This window comes from Diadema antillarum, unplaced genomic scaffold (assembly GCF_040938485.1).
Source record: "Diadema antillarum isolate AM-2024a unplaced genomic scaffold, OU_Dant_1.0 scf00000160, whole genome shotgun sequence".
NCBI lineage: Eukaryota > Metazoa > Echinodermata > Echinoidea > Diadematoida > Diadematidae > Diadema > Diadema antillarum.
The window spans coordinates 1045693-1068811 of NW_027271049.1; the positions used below are offsets into that span (position 1 = coordinate 1045693).

Genomic DNA, 23119 nt, shown 5'->3' on the forward strand with positions numbered 1-23119 from the left:
GCTATGGACATCAATCAGTTTACTCTGTATCATGTTTGCAAATTATGCATAACATTTTGTCCATCTGTCATTAAGCTGTAATCAATTACTTCACTTGCCTCACTAATGGCAATCATCTTCTGCTTGTACCCCCCCCCCCCCCCCCCCCCCGGCTTCTATGAATTGTAACCGTTTTAACAATCCCCACTTGATGCTATGGAGATTACTAATTGAGTAGTACCTATCACAAACCCAATAGGCCTATTCATAGGCATCCCATAATAAGGCGTCAGGGAATTAAGTCACTGGAGTTCTGCTGGCATTCAGTCCGAGGTACTTAAATGAAACAAAAGGCACGTTATCTTTCGATTGGCAGGAAGACTAACGGAAATCTGGCTATTGTTTGCGGAACGGGCAAGAACAAAGTCATTACCGATTTACTGGGGACAGGTTCTTGAGCGTTCCACGGAAAGATCATGCGCTACTGTTCGCAAATCCGCTATAGAAATTGTGACTCCTCTAGAACGCGCTTTTGAACGATCTACAGTGTACACACAATAAGAGAATGCTCTTGCGTTCCAGTGCTTGCGTACCTTGAAATTGCAAATGGAAAATGAACTCCCCATCATATTTGAGCTTTTACAAATCAGTTTGGAAAATCTAAACTGTAAAACCTAATAATTCTTGTGTATGGAGTCACAAAAAAAAACCCCACCCTAATATTTGCAATCTGTATTATGATGCAAAAATGAGTCCATCTTGAGTTTTAACATCCTTGCAGTACCCGGTAAGTTATCGCACAGCATACATGGGTACATTGACTTGTGTATAAATACTTGATCAACTTGTTTATCCAATGTCCCAACTCGCTACAATGTCATCATTTGGGAATGCACAGTTTAGACATTTAAAGAGCTTATCTTGTAGCCAATCGAATGTTTTGGAGATGTATGAACAGTGAGTGGTGAATGAGGTCAAGTTTTGTACCGTAATCCAATACCAACGAGACTTGTGGTTTGTATGAATGGAACTCATATCATGACAGATCAAGTTACCCTCTCTCAGTACCTATATATATTGGACATCACACTTACCACAAACGGCTGATGTTCATTATTATGAAGGTTTGTTATAATCTGAAAATGACAACTAATTTTTGTTATTCCAAAGGTTTGTTATTCTGAAACATAAAAAATTCCCCACACCTACAAAAGTAGATGTTCGTAAATCTGAATATGAAATAAGGTTCATTATTTCAAAGGTTCATTAATTAAAAAATGAAAAATATGGTTCATTATTCCTAAGATTCGTTAATCTGAAAATGAAATAAGGTTTGTTATTCCAAAGGTTCGTTAATCTCATAATGAAATAAGGTTAACAAATAAACAAAACAACAGATGGTGCATATCAATGAACCTTTAGAATTACAAACCCCTTTTCATTTTTTGATCAATGAACCTTCGGAATGACAAACCTATTCCTCTATGGAATAGTGAACCTCATTTCATTTTTGGAATAACTAATCCTACTCCACTTCCAGATTACGAAAACTTTGGAGTAACAAACGTGAAACCTTATTTCATTTTTGGATTAATGAACCTTCAGAATAGCGAGTCTTATTTCATCTTCAGCAGGGAATAATTTTCCTGGTGTCGCATCGCAATTTGATATGCATTTTTACACCACTACTACACAAACTAACTTGTGTGTAGCAGTTTTCTTCCATAGAAGTGTACATGATACCATTTGAAACGTATCCGGGCAATTACTCCCAGAGGGCAATTACTCCCAGCTAAATACTGGTTAGTGGTAAGGTTAGAGTAAAGATTAGGGTTAGGGTTACAATAGGTTTAGGGTTAGGAGTTTGGGTTAGGGTTAGGACTAAGTTCAGGATTACAATTAGGATTAGGGCCAGGGGAAGGGTCCCGGGTAATTGCCCAGGGGTAATTGCCCTAGACCCCATTTGAAATGTTGTTCATTAGCTGAAATTGCTACTCAAATTTGAGTTGGAAAAAAAATTTCCTGTTCAGAATATTTTAAACAAACCTTCTGAATAGCAACCCTTATTTTATCTTTACATGAACAAACTGTAACCAAGCAATGCCAACCAGACTAATGCCAATCATTGGCTCAAAATTGTACAGCCTGTCCAACATTTTTCTCACCAGTATCCGTTCCTCCTGCTCTGTACCACGGACATTCATCATGACCATCTTGATCGGTCCATGCTCGTATGACTTGCCCACCGCCTGCTTCACGCTCTCTGTGAATGGAAGAAGAAATGAAGGGATATTGGCTGAACTTGAGGGGAAAACGCAAGGCACAAAAAACTTATTACTTCCGCCAAGGGAGGAGGTTTATGTTTTCGTTGGTTTTGTTTGTCCGTGTGCAAAATAACTCAAAATGTTGTTAATGGATTTTGATGAAACTTACAGAGAAGGTTGGGAATGACACAAGTAACAGATGATTAAATTTTGTAGTGATCTGTGAATTTTGATGGATTTTATGAAGGATTTTCGATATTTTGGCACTTATAGTAAATGAACTTGGGAGTTCAAGCTGCACGTATTTGAGGTTTGCATGCATGCGCGCACTAAAGTGCGTGCTCTTGTTTCTGCTGGGGGGCTAGGGCGAGGCACATGCACAGGTGAAAGTTGATGACGTATCTAAAGGCTTCTATATTGGGAAAGTGGGCTATTTTCAGCATGCATGTATTTAGTGGATATCATTTATCTCAATGAAAGAACGAGATCAGTGGTGGAAAAACCTCCTTGGCAGAGGTCTGCGCTCTCAGAGTGCTTTTCTGATTCATGATGAATTCACTTTAGTACGAAATGATAACATGCGAACATTTTGCATGATTCTATAAGAAAGATACACGTTGGTGTATTCTTGTCCGAAAATCAATAAAGCAAGTGCTGTTTTCGAAAAATTGGTCCAGCTTGGATATATACACCTACTCCAGAATCCCCATAAATTCTTCACAGCTTTATCCCTGATCTCATTAGTTACGTTCGGACGACAAGCCTTAACCTCGAGGTTAAGCTCGTAGTTAGGAACCGTGTAGATGCACTTGTAGTTAGCTAACCTCAAGGTTAGCTCGATGTTAAGAGCCACAAGAAATCTTATAGTTAGCGCTCTAACCATGAGCCGCGGGGGGTCCCCACTCATAGTTAAGCACCTGTGTGGACACAAAAATCAACGAACTCAAAGGGGCAGGAGTTTAACCTCGAGATTAAGCTTCGTCGTGTGGACGTGCGTCGAAGTTAGGGGGCAAGAGCCTAAACTCGAGGTTAGGGCTTGTCGTCTGAACGTAACTTATGTCAGTACACAAACAGATGAAGAATTTCGGCTGCAGTTGATCGTTACCGACGAGCATATGCTTCCATGCACATACACCGTACATGTACACTGTATCTGATGTGCTACATGTATTTGTGTTTTTTGAATGTAACCCGGCGGGCAGCAAACGAAGATTGTTTCAATGTCTCCCTACGCTTCTGACTCTTTAAAAAATGTTTCATAGTCCACATTAGGTATAAAAAAGTGCAAAATATTGGGAAAACATGTCCTCAATAATTATAAATATGTTCGCCACAGACAAGGTTATCTCCATGTGAATGACAGTCAGTTATCTGAGCGGATCACAAGTATAGCTAGAGAATAAATTAACTCACATGTTGGACACTCATATGAAAAAATGTAACCTTCATATCTCACACTGCGATAGCCTCTTTGGGCACACCATTAGAGGAAGTCAATTACTCTCAGCATGTGGGGGGAAAAGAAACAGAAATCTATCAACATTTACAGTAAGTATAGAAATAACTGAGTAGTACTATTCAGACATCAAAGTCACATGGCCTTGTCACATGACCAAATCACATGACCTTGATGATTATCTTTAAGGTCCCTGACTCAAGCCGACCGTATATGTCATGTTAAAGAAAAAGTCATAGCCCTTGTCATTTTTGTTTTTCATCTTTGACTAGTTTTTCACCAGTGTACTACCACAGTGCTTCACTCTTCAAAAGCAAGAGGTACACCCTATGGGCCTTATAAGCCACAGTCAAACCTGTCTTAGTGGCCACCTGCCATATACCAATAAGTCCACTAAAAAAATCCCTGAGAGAAAAGCCATGTTAAAAACCCTATCTATAGCAGCACCTGTCTATAATAGCCACCTTCTTTTCTCCCTTGGGTGGCCACTATAGACAGGCTTGACTGTAAATAATAGTCTAATCATGCATTGTGAGATACTAAACACAATTCTGAAATCAAGTGGCATCATAACCTTGACTATTTCCACAACAGCACAAACGAGAGCTCAATGACAAATTGCAATGAGAATTGTCCTGGCAGAGTCTAAAAAAATAAATGTGTCTCATTTCCTGCTTTGGTCATGCAAATAAACTATACATACGTATATGTGGACAAATTCTAAACTACAAACAACACTATTGGATGGAAATGAAAGTCACATCATGTGACTTATATTTCTTTCTTAGTGGACAAGACTTGAACGGGAAATTCAAGGCCAAATTCATCTTCAAACTTACAAGGAGGAACTTTGCAATCACTTTTATGTATACTGCACAACCAGAAATTTTTGTGCGCATGAAACCTCTGCAAATTCTGTGAGTCCAGATTCGTGAAAGCATAAATGCACATGAAAGTCGCAATTCGCAAAAGTTTCACGCCACAAAAAAGGCTGTCGGCTTCAACTTGTGACTGTTTCTGATTGTACAGTAGTTTATTTCGTAGTACGTACAGTCTGTAGTATTTCTATTTATGTGAATCTCAAGAGTTGAGTGATATTCAGGAAATTAAAAATGCATGAAATCATCACCACGTGTATACACAAATGTGCTGTTTATTGTGGTCAATGGTACACATGTGGGAAAGTACCAACTGTTTCCCTGAAAAATGGGATTTGGATACTTAATTTGTAATCTCTTATGATTCTCGGTCATGAATTCAATAACTTGTGTGAAATTGTCTTTATAGGCCAAGACAAAAAAAAAAAAAGATTAATTTCTTGTCCCCACCCAATTTTTTTTTTTTTTTTTTTTTTTGCTGTCACATCAAGATTTTTTTTTGAATGATAAAAAGACATAATTTCAATTGAGTTTTCACTGTTTACAGTCTTTGAACCTTGCATTGAGGCAAAAAAAGGAATAATGCCCTCATCCTCCTGGTTTTTTTTTCAAAAAGTTAGGATGAGAAACTAATAGTTTTTTCACTTGGCTTTTATACAAGCCTTAATTTGCAAAGTATCATACTCACAAAATATGTTTATAATGTGTACAGCATAGTATCTATATCATACAATGCGAAAAATTCAGAGTTTTAATTAAAGATGACAAATCCTTGCAAAGAACAACAAACAAGCAAAGGGGTTTATAAATTTGATACCTCCAGTATCCTGTACAATGTACAGGGAGGCTTGGAAACAATGGAATCTTGTCATTAAAGGATGAGTTCACCATAATATATATGATCTGGATTGAGTGCATGCAGCAATATTAGTTGAACACATCAATGAAAATTTCAGGAAAATAAGACAATCCATTCAAAAGTTTCATTCAAAAGTTTCAGTGCTGCCATCGCTGGATGAGAAGACTACTAAAATTTGTGATGTTACATGTGTAGAAAGATATACATGTATACAGCAAATAAAAAGAGAGAAAAAAAAAAGTACTGGTACACATTCCTTTGCCTTGTTACTGATGTACATGTAAGGGGTAATACTCATTCCCTTGCCTTCTGAAAGAAGCAAGCCAAGTGCTCTTTTATCATGCGAGAAAAGTGAAGTAGAGTGTGTTTTTTTTTAACATAAATATTTTCTTTATCTACAAATAATTGCCAACCAGAGAGAGAAAACAAGAACTTAAATCTTCTCCAAAATGTGTTGCTACTTTAGGGATTAATTATAATGTTGGAATCAAGATGTATATTCTGCAACACAAACAACCATATATGAACAACAAAGGGGTCAAATGAAGGAGAACTTTATGCTTCCATGGTTATGAAACACCAACAATGAATGACAGAAAATATATGATTAACAGGCACTGTGCCACACCCCAGATAGAAATGGGGATTTAAGGGACTTTTTTTTTTGACAAGATAATTTGATAATCATCTTTATCACTTAACCCATTGAGGATGGACTGATTTTGCTACAACACGCATTTCCCATAGACCCCTACCCAAGCATACTCGCGACTCGTCCTCAACGGGTTAAATCATCACAGTTATAACGGATACCATCATTATTATTTGTCATCATTACCATAACCACTATCGTTATTACCACCAGTACCATAATCACCACTAATTCATCATTATTAATGGAAGCCAAAGCAACAGTGGCCGTTGCCTATCGTGCATAATAAACAATTTCACACACACTTCGAAGATGTGAAGACATCGAAACTACTCTCTGTCACACACACAAGTGCAGGCATGCCTGTCTCGTAAAATTTTCCAGCACGTGGTGCGCTGTAAATTTGACGGCTCGAAATTGTTTGTAGGTCGATCCCGAGCACTTCTGTAGTTGTTTTATACTGGCTGCTTTCCAACAATTATGATGATGAAAACAAACTGAAACTGTAATACGAGTGGGAATGTAGCAGTTTCTGAAAGGATTGTGTTCATGTCTCAAAAAAGAACACACTGATTTTTCTTTTCTTGGCAGACAGTTAACCTCATTGAAATCACTCTGATAATCATATTGATAATAATAATCTATCGTGAAGTGTCACATTTAAAGCATTTCAGCCTCGTCAAGAATTTCATTGTGTTATACAGACTTCTAGTGATACACACACAGTATACATGCACATCACTTAATACTTATCAACCACTCTGCCCCCCCCCCCCCCAAAAAAAAAAAAGAGCAATAAATACAAAAATCTGTCAACCAAAGGGGGAAAAAAAACACAGAAAAACCTCCAAAACATATTTCAAAATCTGAAGCCTCTTTTAAACTACCAGGGCCTGTACATTCCGTACATGATTTCAGGTATACAATACTGCACACCTGCTGTAATTAAACATACGTACTCTGTACATAAAATATGTACAATGTGCCAGCGTATACTTGTATGTAGGCCTACCTTGATATTAGAAGGAACTTGGGAAGGGTGTAACAAATCATTAACTTTGTTCAATTCAATCAGCCTCAATCTTTATCTGGCAGGGGAAACTTCCTTGTTGACAGAGCAATGCCGATAGTCTGAGATTGCAGAGGCCTGCTGCACCACATTACATTGTACTACATCACATAGTATGGGACAACCTGATAATAATGCCACGATAGTAGACTGGACTCTACTTCAGATGAATAAACAATGCTTTCATGGGCACCCACTGGATTTCGTTGACATTCTAGCAATCTCCATGGTCAAACATGCCTCAAGACTTTGGTGGTTTGTGTGTTGTTGTTGTTGTTGGTTTTTTTTTAATGGGGGGGGGGGGGGTTGTTTGTTGTTGTTGTTGCTGCTGCTGCAAAGACTGCCTGAACTTTAAAGAAAACCTGTTTGTGATTCAAACCTTATTTGCTGTCATGCTTCAGTGAAGCACAATAGAAGCAGGCCCACACGAAAGTTAAACAGTTGTACTAAACTTTATGCTAGCCACAGTAAATCTCACAGAATGTACAGAGAGCAGTGAAACATTAAAGGAATGGTACAGTATTGGTGGAGATGGAAATTGGGCTTTTATCTTTTTGCGAGATACCAAGAAAACACTTATGAAATAGTACAGAGCATACCATTTTAAGAGGAAATTTTCAAAGTTTATTTGATGAAAATCGGGTTTGAAATGACTGAAACATCCAAAAACAAAGCAAAACAAAACGATCATAATAAAAGGTGGGTCCCACACTTTATTAGAATCGCTCTGTTTTGGACATCTCAGCCATTTCAAAATCAATTTTCATCAAATAAACATTGAATTCCTCATGGAATTACATGCTCTTATTTCATAAGAGGTTTCTCATTATCTCCAAAAAAAAAAAAATGTAAGAAACCTGAAATTAGGTCTCAACCAAAACTATATGATCCCTTTAAGCAAAAATAGCACCACCTTATTTTACTCAACATTCAAACTTGTGTCTACAAATTTCTAATTCAGCTTGACACACGCCCAAAATCTATTAAGTTCAGATGCAATGTGCATAGCCCAGCATGCCTCATTGCTGCCCACATTGGAAATGTTCCAGTACATTTATACGTAAATTGCTGCAGAGTTTTGTATTGCACAGTTTATCATTTCTGCTTTTCATCATCAATTTTGGACTGTGCGTGGGTAGCGAGTACAACCACATAGAGTCTGTGGCTTTTCTAATTGTTTGTGAGGGTCATGGCATAGGGTCAAGGTAAATCATCCTAGATATGATTAATATGTAAACACCATCTGAATACCAGGAAATTCCATTTCATGCCCATTCCATTATTAGTTTGCAGGGTTAAAAAATGATCAAAACATAAGAGTACCGGTAATATAAAAAAAAAAAAAAATCCAACTAAAGTCTTGTTATTTCCAATTAAGACATTTGTATTATGTGATATAAACGTACAATGTCTTCATTTGAAAAGAACATGAATAACTCTGATAACTTAGATTATATCAAAAAAAAAAATGCTTGTCACACTGCAAAAGCTGATATTTTTATTGTAATAAGTGCCCACATACACACCATTTTTTTTTTCTCCAAACTCATCATGTTACATTCTAGCCTGCCTCAGTTTATATGTATGTGTGCCTACATGCAGGTTTCTTGTAATGGCTTTTTGTTTTGTTTCCTTTTTCACCCCTTGGCCGAAGTGTGTTTGCCCAGCAGTGATGGCAGACCAGTAAAAGGGGAAATACCCTTTGAACGTCAGAATAGATTTACAAACCAACAATCTTATCAACTGTTTCTCCCAAAAGTGGATGGATGGTTCAAAGTTCCACTCACAAAACAATTATGTATATGTACACTGTGCTTTTCTCTTTGCTCATACAGCATGTGTGCTGTACACTGGCAAGCAGCCTGACTGTCTACATGCATGGGGCATAATGATTTATTAAAAACATCTAGAAATTTGTGTTTTATGCAGAGCAACTCAGATCAAGGATAAGGTTTTTGATTCAGGAAATGATACCAAACAACCATACACAGTTGACATTTATTCATAAGGTCATAGTGCTGAAAAACAAAACATCAGCTACCCAACCATGCATTGGGCAACCAGGTATTTTTTTATAAACATGACAGAACTAGAAATGTCGCTTTGGCGACTGGTATGCCTCCGCCATAATGCATGATTTTCCCAATAGGTGGTAGATAGTACATGTGGACAATGTGTGATTACATGTGGACAATGTGTGGTTACTTTGCATTTAATAGCAATTTTTATGAAACCCGAAATTCGTGCAATATGTACGTTCCATTTTACCGATATAAGATATCGAGAAGTAGTATAAAATTTTTAGGTCCAAAATTGTGGAACAGTTTAAACATTGATTTAAAACAAAGTCCATCTCTTGCATCATTCAGAAGAAAATATAAGTTACAGCTTATTTCAAATTATTGTATAAATGTGTAGTCCTATCTGGCTTAGTGCTACATAATGTCCTGTTTTGTAGACTGTTTTTGTTTTGTAATTTGTGTCTTATTTTGTCCTCTGTAAGTGCATTTAGTATTTGTAATTGTTTTATGTGCTTGTTGTTAATTATTCTGTAATGCTTGTATTGATAACTGTTGATTATGATATCATTATTTAATGACTCTCTTTTTTAACATTTTGTCTATGGGGTTCGGCCTCGAAAGGTCAATGGCCTATTGCTGTTCCCCTCCACACTCGCCACATATCCTGAGTCACAAACTTTGATTTTTATACATGTGCATTATTTTGTTTATGAATGTTTTTTCTGTGTGTACATTTTGTTATGCTCACATGAAATCACATTGATTTCATTTTTCTTTTTATGAGATTTGGAAAATAAACTTGAACTTGAACTTGAACATTTTCACAAAATCGGCAAAATATTGAAATGACAAGTTTGTCACAAATGTGTTGAATGTTCACCTTCCTTGACCTAGGTTTAATTGGATGAATAGGAGAGCATGCATCTAGGGATTTAAGGACTTCAACTTGACTTTGACCCATTCATACATTTAGGCATTGAGTAATTTTCAAGGTACAGGTGTGGAGAAAAAGTGGAATTTCTGAATTGAATAGTAAATTGTTACCATTTTCATCTAGCCCTTGACCCTAAAATTCATAAGATAATCACTTTCAGGTAGAACATGCATAATATGTACTAAGTTTCAAGATAACTTGAGCCACTTCCGAGATATGGAGGAAAAAGTTAGTTCAGCACTTTCACTTGATCTTTGACCTTTTGACCTTTGAGGCAAAAAAAGAAGAAAAAAAAAAACTTTCCAGAGAATTTCTATTAGGTTACACATGCATACACCAAGTGTAAAAAAAAAAATAACCCTGCTGGCATTGCATAAATATGAGGGAAATAGTAAAATTTTGAAGTGTTGCACTTGACCTTTGACCCCATGAACTCTACATTCTCTAGATAATCACTTCCAGTCAGTACATGTATATACTATGTTCCATGAAGATACCTTGAACAATTTTCCAAGGTACGGAGAAAAAAAAAAGAAGTTTTAATATTTTTACTTGACCTTTTGACCTCTGACCTTTGACCTCATGACCCAAACTTTCACCAGAGAATCTTAATTGGGTAATACATGTATACACTAAGTTTCAAGAAAATATCTTCAGGCATTCGATAGATATGGTGGAAATAGTGAAATTTTATGTATTTGACCTTGACCTTTTGACCTTTGACCTTGAGCATGTGCACCCAAAAGTTGATAGGCACATCTTCACCCCCTAATACACATACATGCCAAGTTTCATTAGGATACCTCAACAGGTTTTGATAGTTACCTTGTCCACAAAATTCATTACGGACGGACGGAAGGACGGACGGACGGACAACCCGAAAACATAATGCCTCCGGCACCACTTCGTGGTGGAGGCATAACAAAAATAGTGCACCCACAGTGTGTATGTCATCCCCACCCCATGTTAGATAAAGACAAACAGATATATCTCAAGTACAAATCATGAACAATAATATTTTTTATGTTTGAAATATCTATAATGATAGGAATTGCTCGAATGCTAACTTCCTTTCCATATTCTTTGCAATTTACTATACAAGGTAGATCATAATGACACTTATGAAAATGCTACTATGTCATGAATATTCCTCCCTACCAGAAATTACTATACAATAAAGACATAAAAAAGTTATTCTGAGATATGTTACATGTACAAAATATAGTTGCAGGTGTTTTTGTGTACCATTTTGTGTATTTCAAATCATCACTGTTCATCAACTGCACATTTCTTTGTATAGTGTGTAAAAATCACAGCATACATCACTTTGCTCTTCTGTACCTTGAAGGCCCAGGTTTATGATCAGTGTTTAAAAAAAAAAAGGATTCCCACTGCAACATACAGGGTACAGCTGTACATGTAATCACAACCAGACCGAACAAAGACATGATACTATCATGTACAAAGTAACAAAGGAAGCACAAATGGGTCACAATAATTCTTTAGTTTTGAAAGGACCCCTGGCTAAATTCATTGTAATGCCTGATCATACCACTTTGAAGTCTGAAAACAAATAAACAGACAAACAAACAAACAAACCTACAACATCTGAAAATGAAACAGCACAAAGAACCCATCATCAAAATTGGGGTACGACATGGAATGACAATTTGAGATTTGACGGAACCATGGTTAATCCAGTATCGATAATTCTATATACCGGTACATATATGCTGAAGTTACCCAATAAAGCAGTATTGAAAGCCTGTTCAAAAACCCTGCTTTTTTTCCTTGAGATGCTAATACAGAATTTGTTCACTGATATGTACATTGTTGTGAGGAGGGCATTTCGTCTTGGTCTTGCCCCCCCCCCCCCCCCCCCCCAATACATGATGAAAGATCATGTAGTATAATGTTACAATCCATGCACACGAAATATGATATATTCACAGTATGCCATTATCTACAGTACAATGTACATGGCACATGTAGACTGCTCTCACTTGTTATGGTAGACCTATGTGGGTCAAGATAGCAGTGTTAACCTTTTTTCCACATTTTCTTGACCTAGACAGGCCAATAAAGCAGATCTTTTCAGGAGTGCCAACTTCTGCAGATTAAGAACTTTAGGTACAGTTAAAACCAAAAAAAAAAAAAAAAAAAAAAAAAAAAAACAGACAAAAAGGACATATTCAAAATATTTTAAACAAAAAAATCACATTTAAGTTTGAAAAATGAGTAAACAGAAAATGATGCATGTTCCATCAAACATCTGAAAGTAATTTTATTTTAAATTCAAGAAACATAGCTACAGTGTACTAGTACTTTTGATGACAAAAACAAAAATACAATGTAAACATAATTTCCACCACTACATAATAGCAGCTTGGCTTTTCTGCCTGCTTGCTTGCCCTCCGACCATATACAACAATCTTTCTACATACAAGTGTCTGTAAAGGAAGCATATTTTCACAATTTTCACATAGACCGCATATCCCATTCGTCTAGTAAAAAAAAAGTGGACAGAATATCAGCTATTTCCCTTTTTCTCCTCGATTAATTTCAAACATTTGATGAATCATGAATGCATTTCGCTGCATATGACATTAGATTTTAAATGTCAGATTTCAAGAGATTATATATAACTGCACAGTATGAGTGTGTCTGTGATATGTTATACTCAATTTTCAAGACAACACTTGTTTGCAGATCAAATTCTCTCCACGATTCCATGCACTGTACCAAAACATCACATAATATGCATTTGATTTCTTCCATTTTTTTTTTTTCACAAAGCACCAAGACATGCATTGAAGGTTCCCAAGATGCTAACTGCAATTAAACCAATGCGTGCTCAGCCTTTTCAACACCTGCCAATATCATTAGGGCCAAGTCCCCCATGTTATTGCCTGTGTACGCTACTCTGTGTCCACATAACCACTATCAGATACAAGTAACATATATGGCACGCAGGCTGCTATATATAGGCCCTACATATTTTACATCAATAAAGAGGTAAGCCTCATTTATGGGATGAAGTTTGATGGCGTTCTCAGACCCAAGACTTTCCAAAAATGAAGACACCATACCACTATGCATGGGGCAAGAGCATTAACTCAATCAAGAGAGGTCAACCGGAATGTAATAAATGTCATTTAAAAAAGATTTTTCAATTGCTTCCCACTGTCATTATTAGTGGGATATCTCACATTGCTCTATTCTTCTCCATCTTACCTTGTAAGCAGAAAGAGCTTTCAAAACTTGATCAAGTGATGGATGTAAAAACATATACAAGTATTTACATATTAAGTTGACATTCTAGTTTTTATGTCCTTTAGGTGTAGCACATGACATCATTATGGTTTGATTGATGAAATGTGGTAGTCTACCTTTAACAGACATCTTTGTTTTCTTTTATTCAATGGAACCACTAGTTGTTGTACAGAAAAAAGAAGAAGAAGAACGAATTAAACCAAATAATGAGTAAAGAAATGAATGAATTGCTTTGAATTACTGCATGGGAGTGAGGGTATTCTGCCTTCATGTGAACCGGCAATCATTACAATTTTTGTGAACAACTTACCAAATTTAGCTGCCGTGTGTGCTGTGTGCATTCCCTAGATGTTGTTGTGGGCCTTTAAGTGTGCAAACATCCACTTCCACTTTATAATGTCATCTATTACCCTTAAGACACTTGGAAGGCCTCAATATAAGTTTATCAATGTTAAATGTAAGTGGATACCATGTCAAATGACACTCGTAATATTTGGTGGGCATAGGTTTATTTCTTCAGCTCAAGAGGGAAAAAAAAATGATAGTTTATAAAGAGGATTATTTTGTGCATAGTCCCATCTATGCATATCTGTGGGGTGGACTGCTTTGGTTCCAACTTGAAGATGTCAGTGTGAAGATAAACCTGTGTTAGGGGATAATGTGAAGGCTCTGTGAGGATAAAATCATCTTAATGATGTAATTTGGCATTGGACCTGTCATTATGAACTTCCTGAAGGCTTTCACACTATGCCATCAATTATCATTTGGAACCTGAAACTGCAATGCATGGTACATTACGACAGTGTAGTTTCCATCCTCCAATGTGTAGGATGTGTGTAAAGCTTATTTTAACGATGAGCTGAGAACTGATTTGTCTTGTTGCTGGTCCACTTCTCTGGTGGACTGAGCTGTGAAGCTTACAGAGTTTGGGCAACTTAAATGTATAATTTACCATTTGCAGATGAAACAAAAACCCAGCACTACTGCTTCTAAATAGTTTTATAATGTGAGTTAGGGATAGAAACAACCAATGTAAAAAACTGAACCAGTATAATCGATGCCAAGTATTGTTAAATGCACAGAATGTGAACAATAGTTATAAATAAATTCTGTTTCCAGACTAAACTGTCTACGGTTACGGTTTAATGAGAAAAATAGTGATATCTCCTTATATTTTGGGCTTTATTGCAAAAATTTTATATGGTAGGATGTTTTGTGATACAACTGACCTACACATATGCATCAAAAGTGATATGAATATTTTTTAAATCACTGACACTCCCAAAGGTAAATAGGACCTTTGATATCTTTCTTCAAACACTGCACCTCATTCATGTTCTATTCTCAAATATGAGTTATTATACAACAGAGGAGTGCAAATGAAAGAAAACACAAAAATGAATAAAGTGATGATAATATAAATAATAATAAGATAGACAATGATGATGATGATGTTGATAATAATGATAATAATAATAATAATAATAATAATAATAATAATAATTAGAGAGACAGACAGAGAAATTATGTGAACAAACACACACAAAAGGCAAAGGTAATTGAACTTCAATCAGTGCATAGAGCATGTACCATAATTATACAAAAATTTTCCCTTTTACAAATTACATACCAATCCCTTCAAGACATCATTGCTTACAAGTGTGCACAGCTAATATAAATGGCAGCTGCATCAATTTAAACTTTGAACTGTTCTCCATTGGATTTATTTTCACTGAGCCTGTGCCGTATGAAAGTTCAGATGTATCCTTTACATTTGTGCTAGCTGGGTTACGAAGGAAAAAGATAGCAATCTACAAGAAAAGAATGCAGGTCCCAGAAACTATAAACAATCAAAATGATTTATGCAAACAAGAAAATCATTATCTTCATTGGACATCTAACAGCCTAGAGAAAATATACAAAAAATCTGTGGCCTTGTATTTACTCTTGTGTGAATTGACTGAGCATTTTTCTTTCAGTTTCTAAATTGTGTAAGTAATATTTTCAGCATAAACACACACACAAAAGGAAAAAAAAAGTTACATAAATGGTGAGGTACACAGGGGCGGATCCAGGAATTCTGTTAAAGGGGATGGCTAGTAAACTGATCAGTGGGAATCAGTGGGAATGCTGGAGGATGATTGTTCCAATCCTTGTGGGATTTATTTAAGAGTACAATTATATATCTATTGTTGTGTGAAAATTATTTGCTTCAGAATGGTCTCATATTCAAGTACCGTAATGTGCAGTTTAATGCTTCCAGGTTAGCGTGCCTGGTCAGTGACGGGGCATTAATCTGCACATTATTACTTGAATATGAGACCGTTCTGAAGCAAATAATTTTCACACAACAGCAGATATATACGGTAATGTACTCTTAAATGAATCCCACAAGGATTGGAACAATCATCCCTCAGCATTCCCATTGATCCCCACTGATCGATTACTAGCCATCCCCTTTAGAGGGAAGGTGCCTTTACAAAATCAAAGAGGGCTCACACGCCCCCTCATTTTTTTCTTTTTATTTCTTTTGTATTAAGAAAAAATAAAGAGGGGGCACACACCCGGTGCGCCCCCGTCTGGATCCGCCACTTGGCACATACTTTCATTAACGTCATTCACACATCCAAAGACTTAAATAGCATTTATGCAACTGTTTACACACCTTTTAAAAGCATTCAACAACCAGTAAAACAAAAATAACAGACACACACACACAAATTAGTCAAGTGTTGCTTCATGTTAAAGTAACCCTGACATATCACTGCTTCATTCACCGTTCCCATGGCGACCTGAAAAAAGATAAGCGATATCCTTTCACACAGCAGTTACTGTGACATCCTGGCATGCGCAATTAACGGGAGATTAAATGGTACGCTATCATATTTCAGCAGTTGTATCTGCAGGAGTTCTAATTTTACCGCCCCGACTTGCCACATAGGGCTGATTCAACAACTTTGTGAATTGACGTGCATTTAATAACTTCACAGTTTAAAAAAAATCCATACAGATCATGCAGTTGACTGATCTGTATACACAATACATGATATTTTCAGAGCAAGTAATGTCATAATCACATGCCACAAGTGAGAGGTGTGGCTGGCAGTGTATATTACATTGCACATAGTGAATTGATGGTTAGGTATCACTTCAAATGATTTTGTTGTTGTTGTTTCTCTGCATCTTTCAGTTTTGATTGCATATTCACCGACACTTTCATGTTAATACTTCAACAAACATGTCCTCGATGAGTGAAGTCCCATTGTAAACTTACGTGTAGGAATTTACCTTACAAGTTTACATTATAAGGTACTCATTTTTGTTTTCAAAATACTTGTTTGGTAAAGGTGCTTTATTGTCAGAAATGCACTGAGAAAAATTTTCACTGGTTACTGCAAATTCTAAGCTCACTTAGATATTGTGGTGTTTTGTTGCATGTGTGTGTGTTTTTTCAAGAGGGTAATATATTTATTTTTCTCCTGTGATGCTTCAAGTGTATATTGTTTTATATATTAGTAACACATCTTTAAGAGACATCATAGACCCAGGGGTGGATCCAGGAATTCTGTAAAGGGGAGGCGCCTTTGCAAAATTAAAGGGAGGCGCGTGCACCCCCCTCATTTTTTCTTTTTATTTCTATTGTTTTAATCAAAAATAAGAGTAGATTCGCTACTGTAGACCTGGCCACTGCCCACTGCCTCACAATTGCCTTGTCACCTTAATTAACAAGTTTGTGCACTGTACTGGTAGGTGTACAAATCTGGTCTTTGTCTGACTTTAACTTCAGCCACAGCTCTGCTTTAATCTACTGTAATCCCTCTAATCTGCCACTTCCTCTTTCCTTTGACCTGAAATGGCTTCTCAACTTAGGACAATTGATCCAGTATACCCCCCCCCCCCCCATTCTAAATTACTGTCAGAGTTTATTAGCAACATTGTAAGTTGATGACTAGATACTACAAGAGTCGTGATCAAGTGTTCAGTGTTGAATCCAAGAAGATTGAATTCTGCTTGCAAATAATAACAATAAAAACAGCAGATATGAATTTCCATAGTGCAGCAACTATACAAATACATATTCTCCCATTCCTCAAAGGCTTCAGATGTACAACTGTACAGATGATAGCACACAAGTACTACAAATTTGTTATTGAAGAGATTTATGCTTTTAGTTTTGATATGAAAGTATCTATCATAAATGACATTGAATTTCTAATTTCTATTAAATGAATCAATGAGTTGAGGGGCATTTGTCTTTCAGTAGACCACAGAACTTATACTGTACAGTACACATTGGTATTCTGTGAATCAATTGAGCAGAAAGCTCGCCTGAGGTTTGCAATACATAAAACATATATGGACATATGCTTTGCTTTGTCCTCTCTCTCTCTCTCTCTTTTCTTTACATTTAAAATGGGGCAAAGTTAGAAGGGGTAGGGAAAACTGGGCGAGAATTAGAACAAGCACGTGGGCTCCTGGATTTATTATCTTATCTGATCGAACATTATCTGTCCCTTGTATAATACGTACATGAGTCCATGATTTAGCGGTGAATTTTTGTAATAGAGAAATTTAATGCATATAAAAAGCAGACATATTTTGTAGATGGGAAGGAGTTTGGTTTTCTATTCCAGGCCCCCCCTCCAGATCTCGGCCGTCGACTGCGCGATCGCGACGAAAATTGGCACACACATTGCCTATGATGTAATCTAAAATACCATGAAGTTATTTTTTCAAAAAATTATCATTTATGCTAATTATGCTAATTTATGCATGATGATGCATAAAATCAGACTATTTGGTATAAATCACAAAATAAAGCTCAAAACAGGCACATTTTTTGTGTTAATATTCTTTTTAGTGTCCTTAGCAAATGTAATAAAAAAAAATTGTGATATCAGAAAAAATTCTTAAGTATTTTATTGTTTTTTTAATTTCTTATGTATTTCGTTGTTTTCTCTACTTTATGTTTTTCATTGTTTTTTCGATGAAATTTGTCCGCGACATCGCTCCGAACAAGAAAATATGTTATTCATTAATTTTAATCAATAAAACACCAAAATAATCATGCTTTTATGAAATTTGCCTGTAAGCACAGTTTGCATTGAAATTGTACACGAATTAACGTTTTTGAGCAATTTTTGGTCTGACATGCATGTACTTGTACATATTTATGTGTAACTTCGGAACCACGTGCCCGGGCGTCGCAAATTTGGTGTCAAAAGATGCGGGAGACTCGAAAGAAAAAAGTCATGAAACGTCGCGGCGATAGCTTTTTGCTATTTTTGCGCGGAACGTCGAGGGGGGGGGGCCTCGGGCCCCCCCCCCCCCGGCCTAGTTAGGGTTAAGTCAGTTTGGGGGGAGAATTGTGTTTGGCATTACTCCTGGGGTTTCACAAATTAGTGACTAACAACACTTAACACTTGAGCTACAAGGCATGGATGTCCATGTGAATTTGTACTGCCTCGCTCAGTTGACACCTCATCTACCGAACAGAACCCCTCAAGAATACCTGCAGAAAGCAGCGATGGCTTGCAGATCTTCGAGAATGACCTTTCACATTCAAACCTGTCCCTCGTAAATTCCCTGATTGAGCTATCTCTACTGCCCACACCTGGGCCGTGGTCGTGTTTAATTACAAATTATACACAGCTCAGGTATTGTGCAGATTTTTACACTCTCCTCTTACAACTGTATTATATCACAGCACTGGTATTAAGCCCTAAGCTGTATGTTTCAAAATGGAATGTAAGTTGGCATCTTTGGGAATAAGTGCACCATATACATAACACCTCAATCCTTCCGAGGGGAATGCCATTGCCAGCTCAGATTGTATAGAGCAAAGGTTTGACTTTGAGCCAAGTCAGACACTTCCCTTTTTTTTTTTCTTCAGCTGTCAAAACATAATTTTAAGTATGATATGACCCTGAAAGTAATACTGTATTCCTCACATATTCCCCAAGCATATCGATACTGCAACGTATATGAAGACAACTGTGCAAGTCATTACAAAATTTGTTCTTGAAGACCATAATGACAGCTGTACAGTGTGTACAAGGGATGCCAGCTACTTCAGTAATAATGTACACGTGTATTGTGTTGACAATATACAATCTCTGCAAACGTACAAACTATGTGTACATGTAGCACTAGAAATACTCAACTGGTGTGTTGTGTTTTCTTTTTTTTCACTGATATCAACTGACTTGTAAATCATCTGGTAAAAATGATCTGCCATATAATACATTGTATGTTTACATAGTATGCAAAAGTTAATTAAAAAATTACTGTTTAAATTTACAATTCAGCAAAGACTGATGCTACAAATGTATTCTCGCTCTTCGTTTGGAGCAAACACCTGATATACAATGTAGGAGGGCTCGACACTAACTTTTTTTTTGATCTGGTGGCCCATGTGGGCCACTAACATCTTTAAATCTGAAATTCTGGTGGCCCAAAAAAGTAATATAGTGGCCCAAAAATTAATGGAAACATACATTTGTAACAATTCACTTTGAATCTTACAGTTAGTGTCCCATTAATGGGCCACCAAAAGATAGCCTTTTGAAAATTTTGTGGCCCAACATCAAGTTTGAATGGCCTCGGGCCACCGGGCCATCACTAATGTTAAGCCCTTTTTAGGAATACAATGTCCTGATAGCCCAAAGGATTGACATTATGATATCACATTATGATACCTCAATTTTTCTTTAAGAAGAAGGCAAACCTACAATGTAGCATTATTTCATTGGAGACCTACAATAAGTTGTACAGAAGATGACATGTTATTAAAGGAGGGCATCAAAAGTGAGGCCACAAAAAAAATGATTAGTTCAGGCAAACAGACATTCATGAATGTATCATTGCATATTATATAAAGAGTTGATCTAAAATTGCTGATAGAGAGTGAACTTGTACGTAAAAGGTCATCTGAGTAATAAAATTTCCTGTCTGTCAAATGTCACTTATTTCACATATTTAGCAAAGGAAATGATTTCCTTGTCTCTGCGCTAGACATATAAAAAAAAAGATGTTGTAGATTTTTTTTTAAATCAAAGACAAGTGGAATCTTGAATTGTAATCCAAATACAGTTTCACTATCTTTGAAACATAAACATGAGTATTTTTGGAAACGAATGTGCAAACAATTCGCATAAAGGCTTTTATTTGGCAGTCATATTTTCATATCACTCTGCTGGCATTACAACAAACATTTCTTTGACTTTAATACCCAAATGGGCATTCAGGCATGATCCCCATACATCACAACAGGTGAATGATCCTTAGACTGTAAAACGAGGAATATTCGCGTGCATTTTAATTTCGCCAATTTCGCGAGCGCCAAGATTCGCAAAGTTAAAATGCATGCGAAATTTCTTATCTCCACTATACGCATTGAACACAAGTGGAAATTCGCGAAAATTTCTTGCCACGAAAAAGGCCGTCGGCTCCAATTCGCGAAAATTTCGTGCCGCGAATATATCATGTTTTACAGTATTGCACTGACGCTGATGCCCCAAACAAGCGAAAAAGCAATCACGCACACACAAGTATTCCAAATCTCAGAATTTGAACCACCAATACTGCTGTCAATAACGCAGCAAATGGCAGCAGCATGCATCTTTGTACACTTTGTATCCTTGTTGCAGAATATCCACTTACTTTGTATATAAGTACTGTGGTACACATTGCAAATGCATGCTCCATAAAACTGACACTCATTGTTGCGCGTGCTATATCTCTGAAGGTATGAGACTCTTGTTACGGCACTTGATTAAGCTGAAAATTGCTTTACGGATCTTACAGTACATTGATTGTACATGCCATATAAAAACAGCAATGACATTTCATCTTTCAATCTCTGTTGACACGTATGTATGTAGCCTATCAATCACAGCACTGTGATGGAATGTTTTTGAAGACTCAATGCATGCACTATGCAACTGGAAATGCAGTGCTGTGTGTTTTTTGCTATGTTGTGTTGTCGTCATTGTTTTAGGGCTATCGAACTGTCTGCTTGTACAGCACTTCAAGGACAACTTATTCGGGGGAAAGCCAAATTTATTTAAGTTATGATGAGCTCTGCATCACGCTGCTGCACATCTCTCGGCAAATAAATAGACCGTACTGAGAGTGACTTGAATCTGCACTCAATCATGGAGTACAGTTTGCCCTTCCATATGGAAATTCATTGTATCGTGTAGACCACCTCTATACTCTTCCCATTCAAGAAAGATGCAACCTTCCACGGGCATCGTACACTTGTATTACAACTGTATTCAGGAGGCAGACACTTATCCTTCTCATTAAGTCAATCTCGGTGGGGCTGTAATGACTTCAACAGCGCTGGTGACATTTTGAAGGGGAAGTTATGATTGCCAAACTAATGAAAGAGGAAAAACAGATTCGAAACTAATGAAAGCTAGGAAAAACAAATTTGAAAGTTTATCAATATAAAGAAAAAGGGAAAAAAAAAGTTTTGGCATGAACATCAAACTTTCTAAAGCGAAACTCAACTCATGACTTCTTCCTACCCCACCCCCATTCCTTTGCTGCATGAACGCAACCTTAGGGCTCTGTCAGGATTTTTAGTTTGGTCATCGATGTCCGATAATATTGTTGTTACTTTTCATAATACATGTACACTTGTACCTGTATTATAACAATAACGTGTACGTTTCTCTGTATACAGGCAACATCTTTATTTCTGTACCTTATCAATATTGGCTTTGAGAGGAATGACTATTACAAGATCTGCTTTTATAGCTCCCCTCCATAATCGTGCATCTTGACTTCACAACTTATTGTGTGTTTACACTATATTTTGATATATAGAATATGTACATGTTTTTTTGCATATGTTTCACAAACTTATTCTTTGTTGAAATTGAAAATGAATTAATGAAGTGAAAAAAATCCCACACACAACACAGTAAATAAATCTAAGAAGCCGATCAGTTATTAATTCAGCTAGATATTATATTCAAAAAGTTATTGACTTTACCTATAACATGACTCACTCCACACACATACATTTTGTATACAATTTTTTTGATTCTGTGTTGAAAATGTACCATGAAAATGATTGAAATGGTCAAAAGAACAAGATCTACAAGTATTCATGATAGTATTCCTCTCTCCAAAAACATCTTGCAACAATTCCGAGACATTGCTTGCACACAACAAAATCATGTAACCTACGGTATGTACAGTAAGCTAGTACATTCAATGCATCCAGGCTGCTACAAAGAATATTTCTCCAGCTTGTTTAATAATGGGTTATGGGACGAGGGCCCCATGTGAATAAATGAATGAAGTGCTCTTTCATCTAACCTGCCCAACAGTATGATTTACAAGCCCCGAATGAGCAGTCAAGTAGTTGTAGCACCCTGGCCATGTTTATCATTATTAGAATAAATTATCTACAAAGACGCACATTAACTGATAAATTTATCCCCTCAGACACTGCAGACTCACACATAAACACAAGAAAACAAAGTCCGCAATCCTTGTTTGATAAATAGTCTGCAACCATCAAAACTAATGACGTGGGAAACTGGGGTAATTTACAACTTCAGTGTTTTCCAGCGCACTTTCAGTACCGACAATGAAGCGTGGTCGCAACGTTGTGTAGAAGATGACTGGTGTGTACATCTCTAGGAGGGAAAATGTACAGAGTGATCTAGCATGATCCCTATTATATCTGGACAGTTTAAAATGCCACTTTAAAGTTT

The 23119-nt window shown here is 36.7% G+C and overlaps 1 protein-coding gene across 1 annotated transcript in view; it reads right to left on the reverse strand.

The window, feature by feature from the left end:
* Positions 1-23119, reverse strand: part of LOC139722178 (F-actin-uncapping protein LRRC16A-like) — a 139578-nt gene that overhangs the window by 112685 nt on the left and 3774 nt on the right. The window contains exon 2 of the mRNA XM_071633493.1: positions 2145-2242. Coding sequence (XP_071489594.1) covers positions 2145-2242 — 98 coding nt within the window. The remainder of the gene's footprint in view (positions 1-2144; positions 2243-23119) is intronic.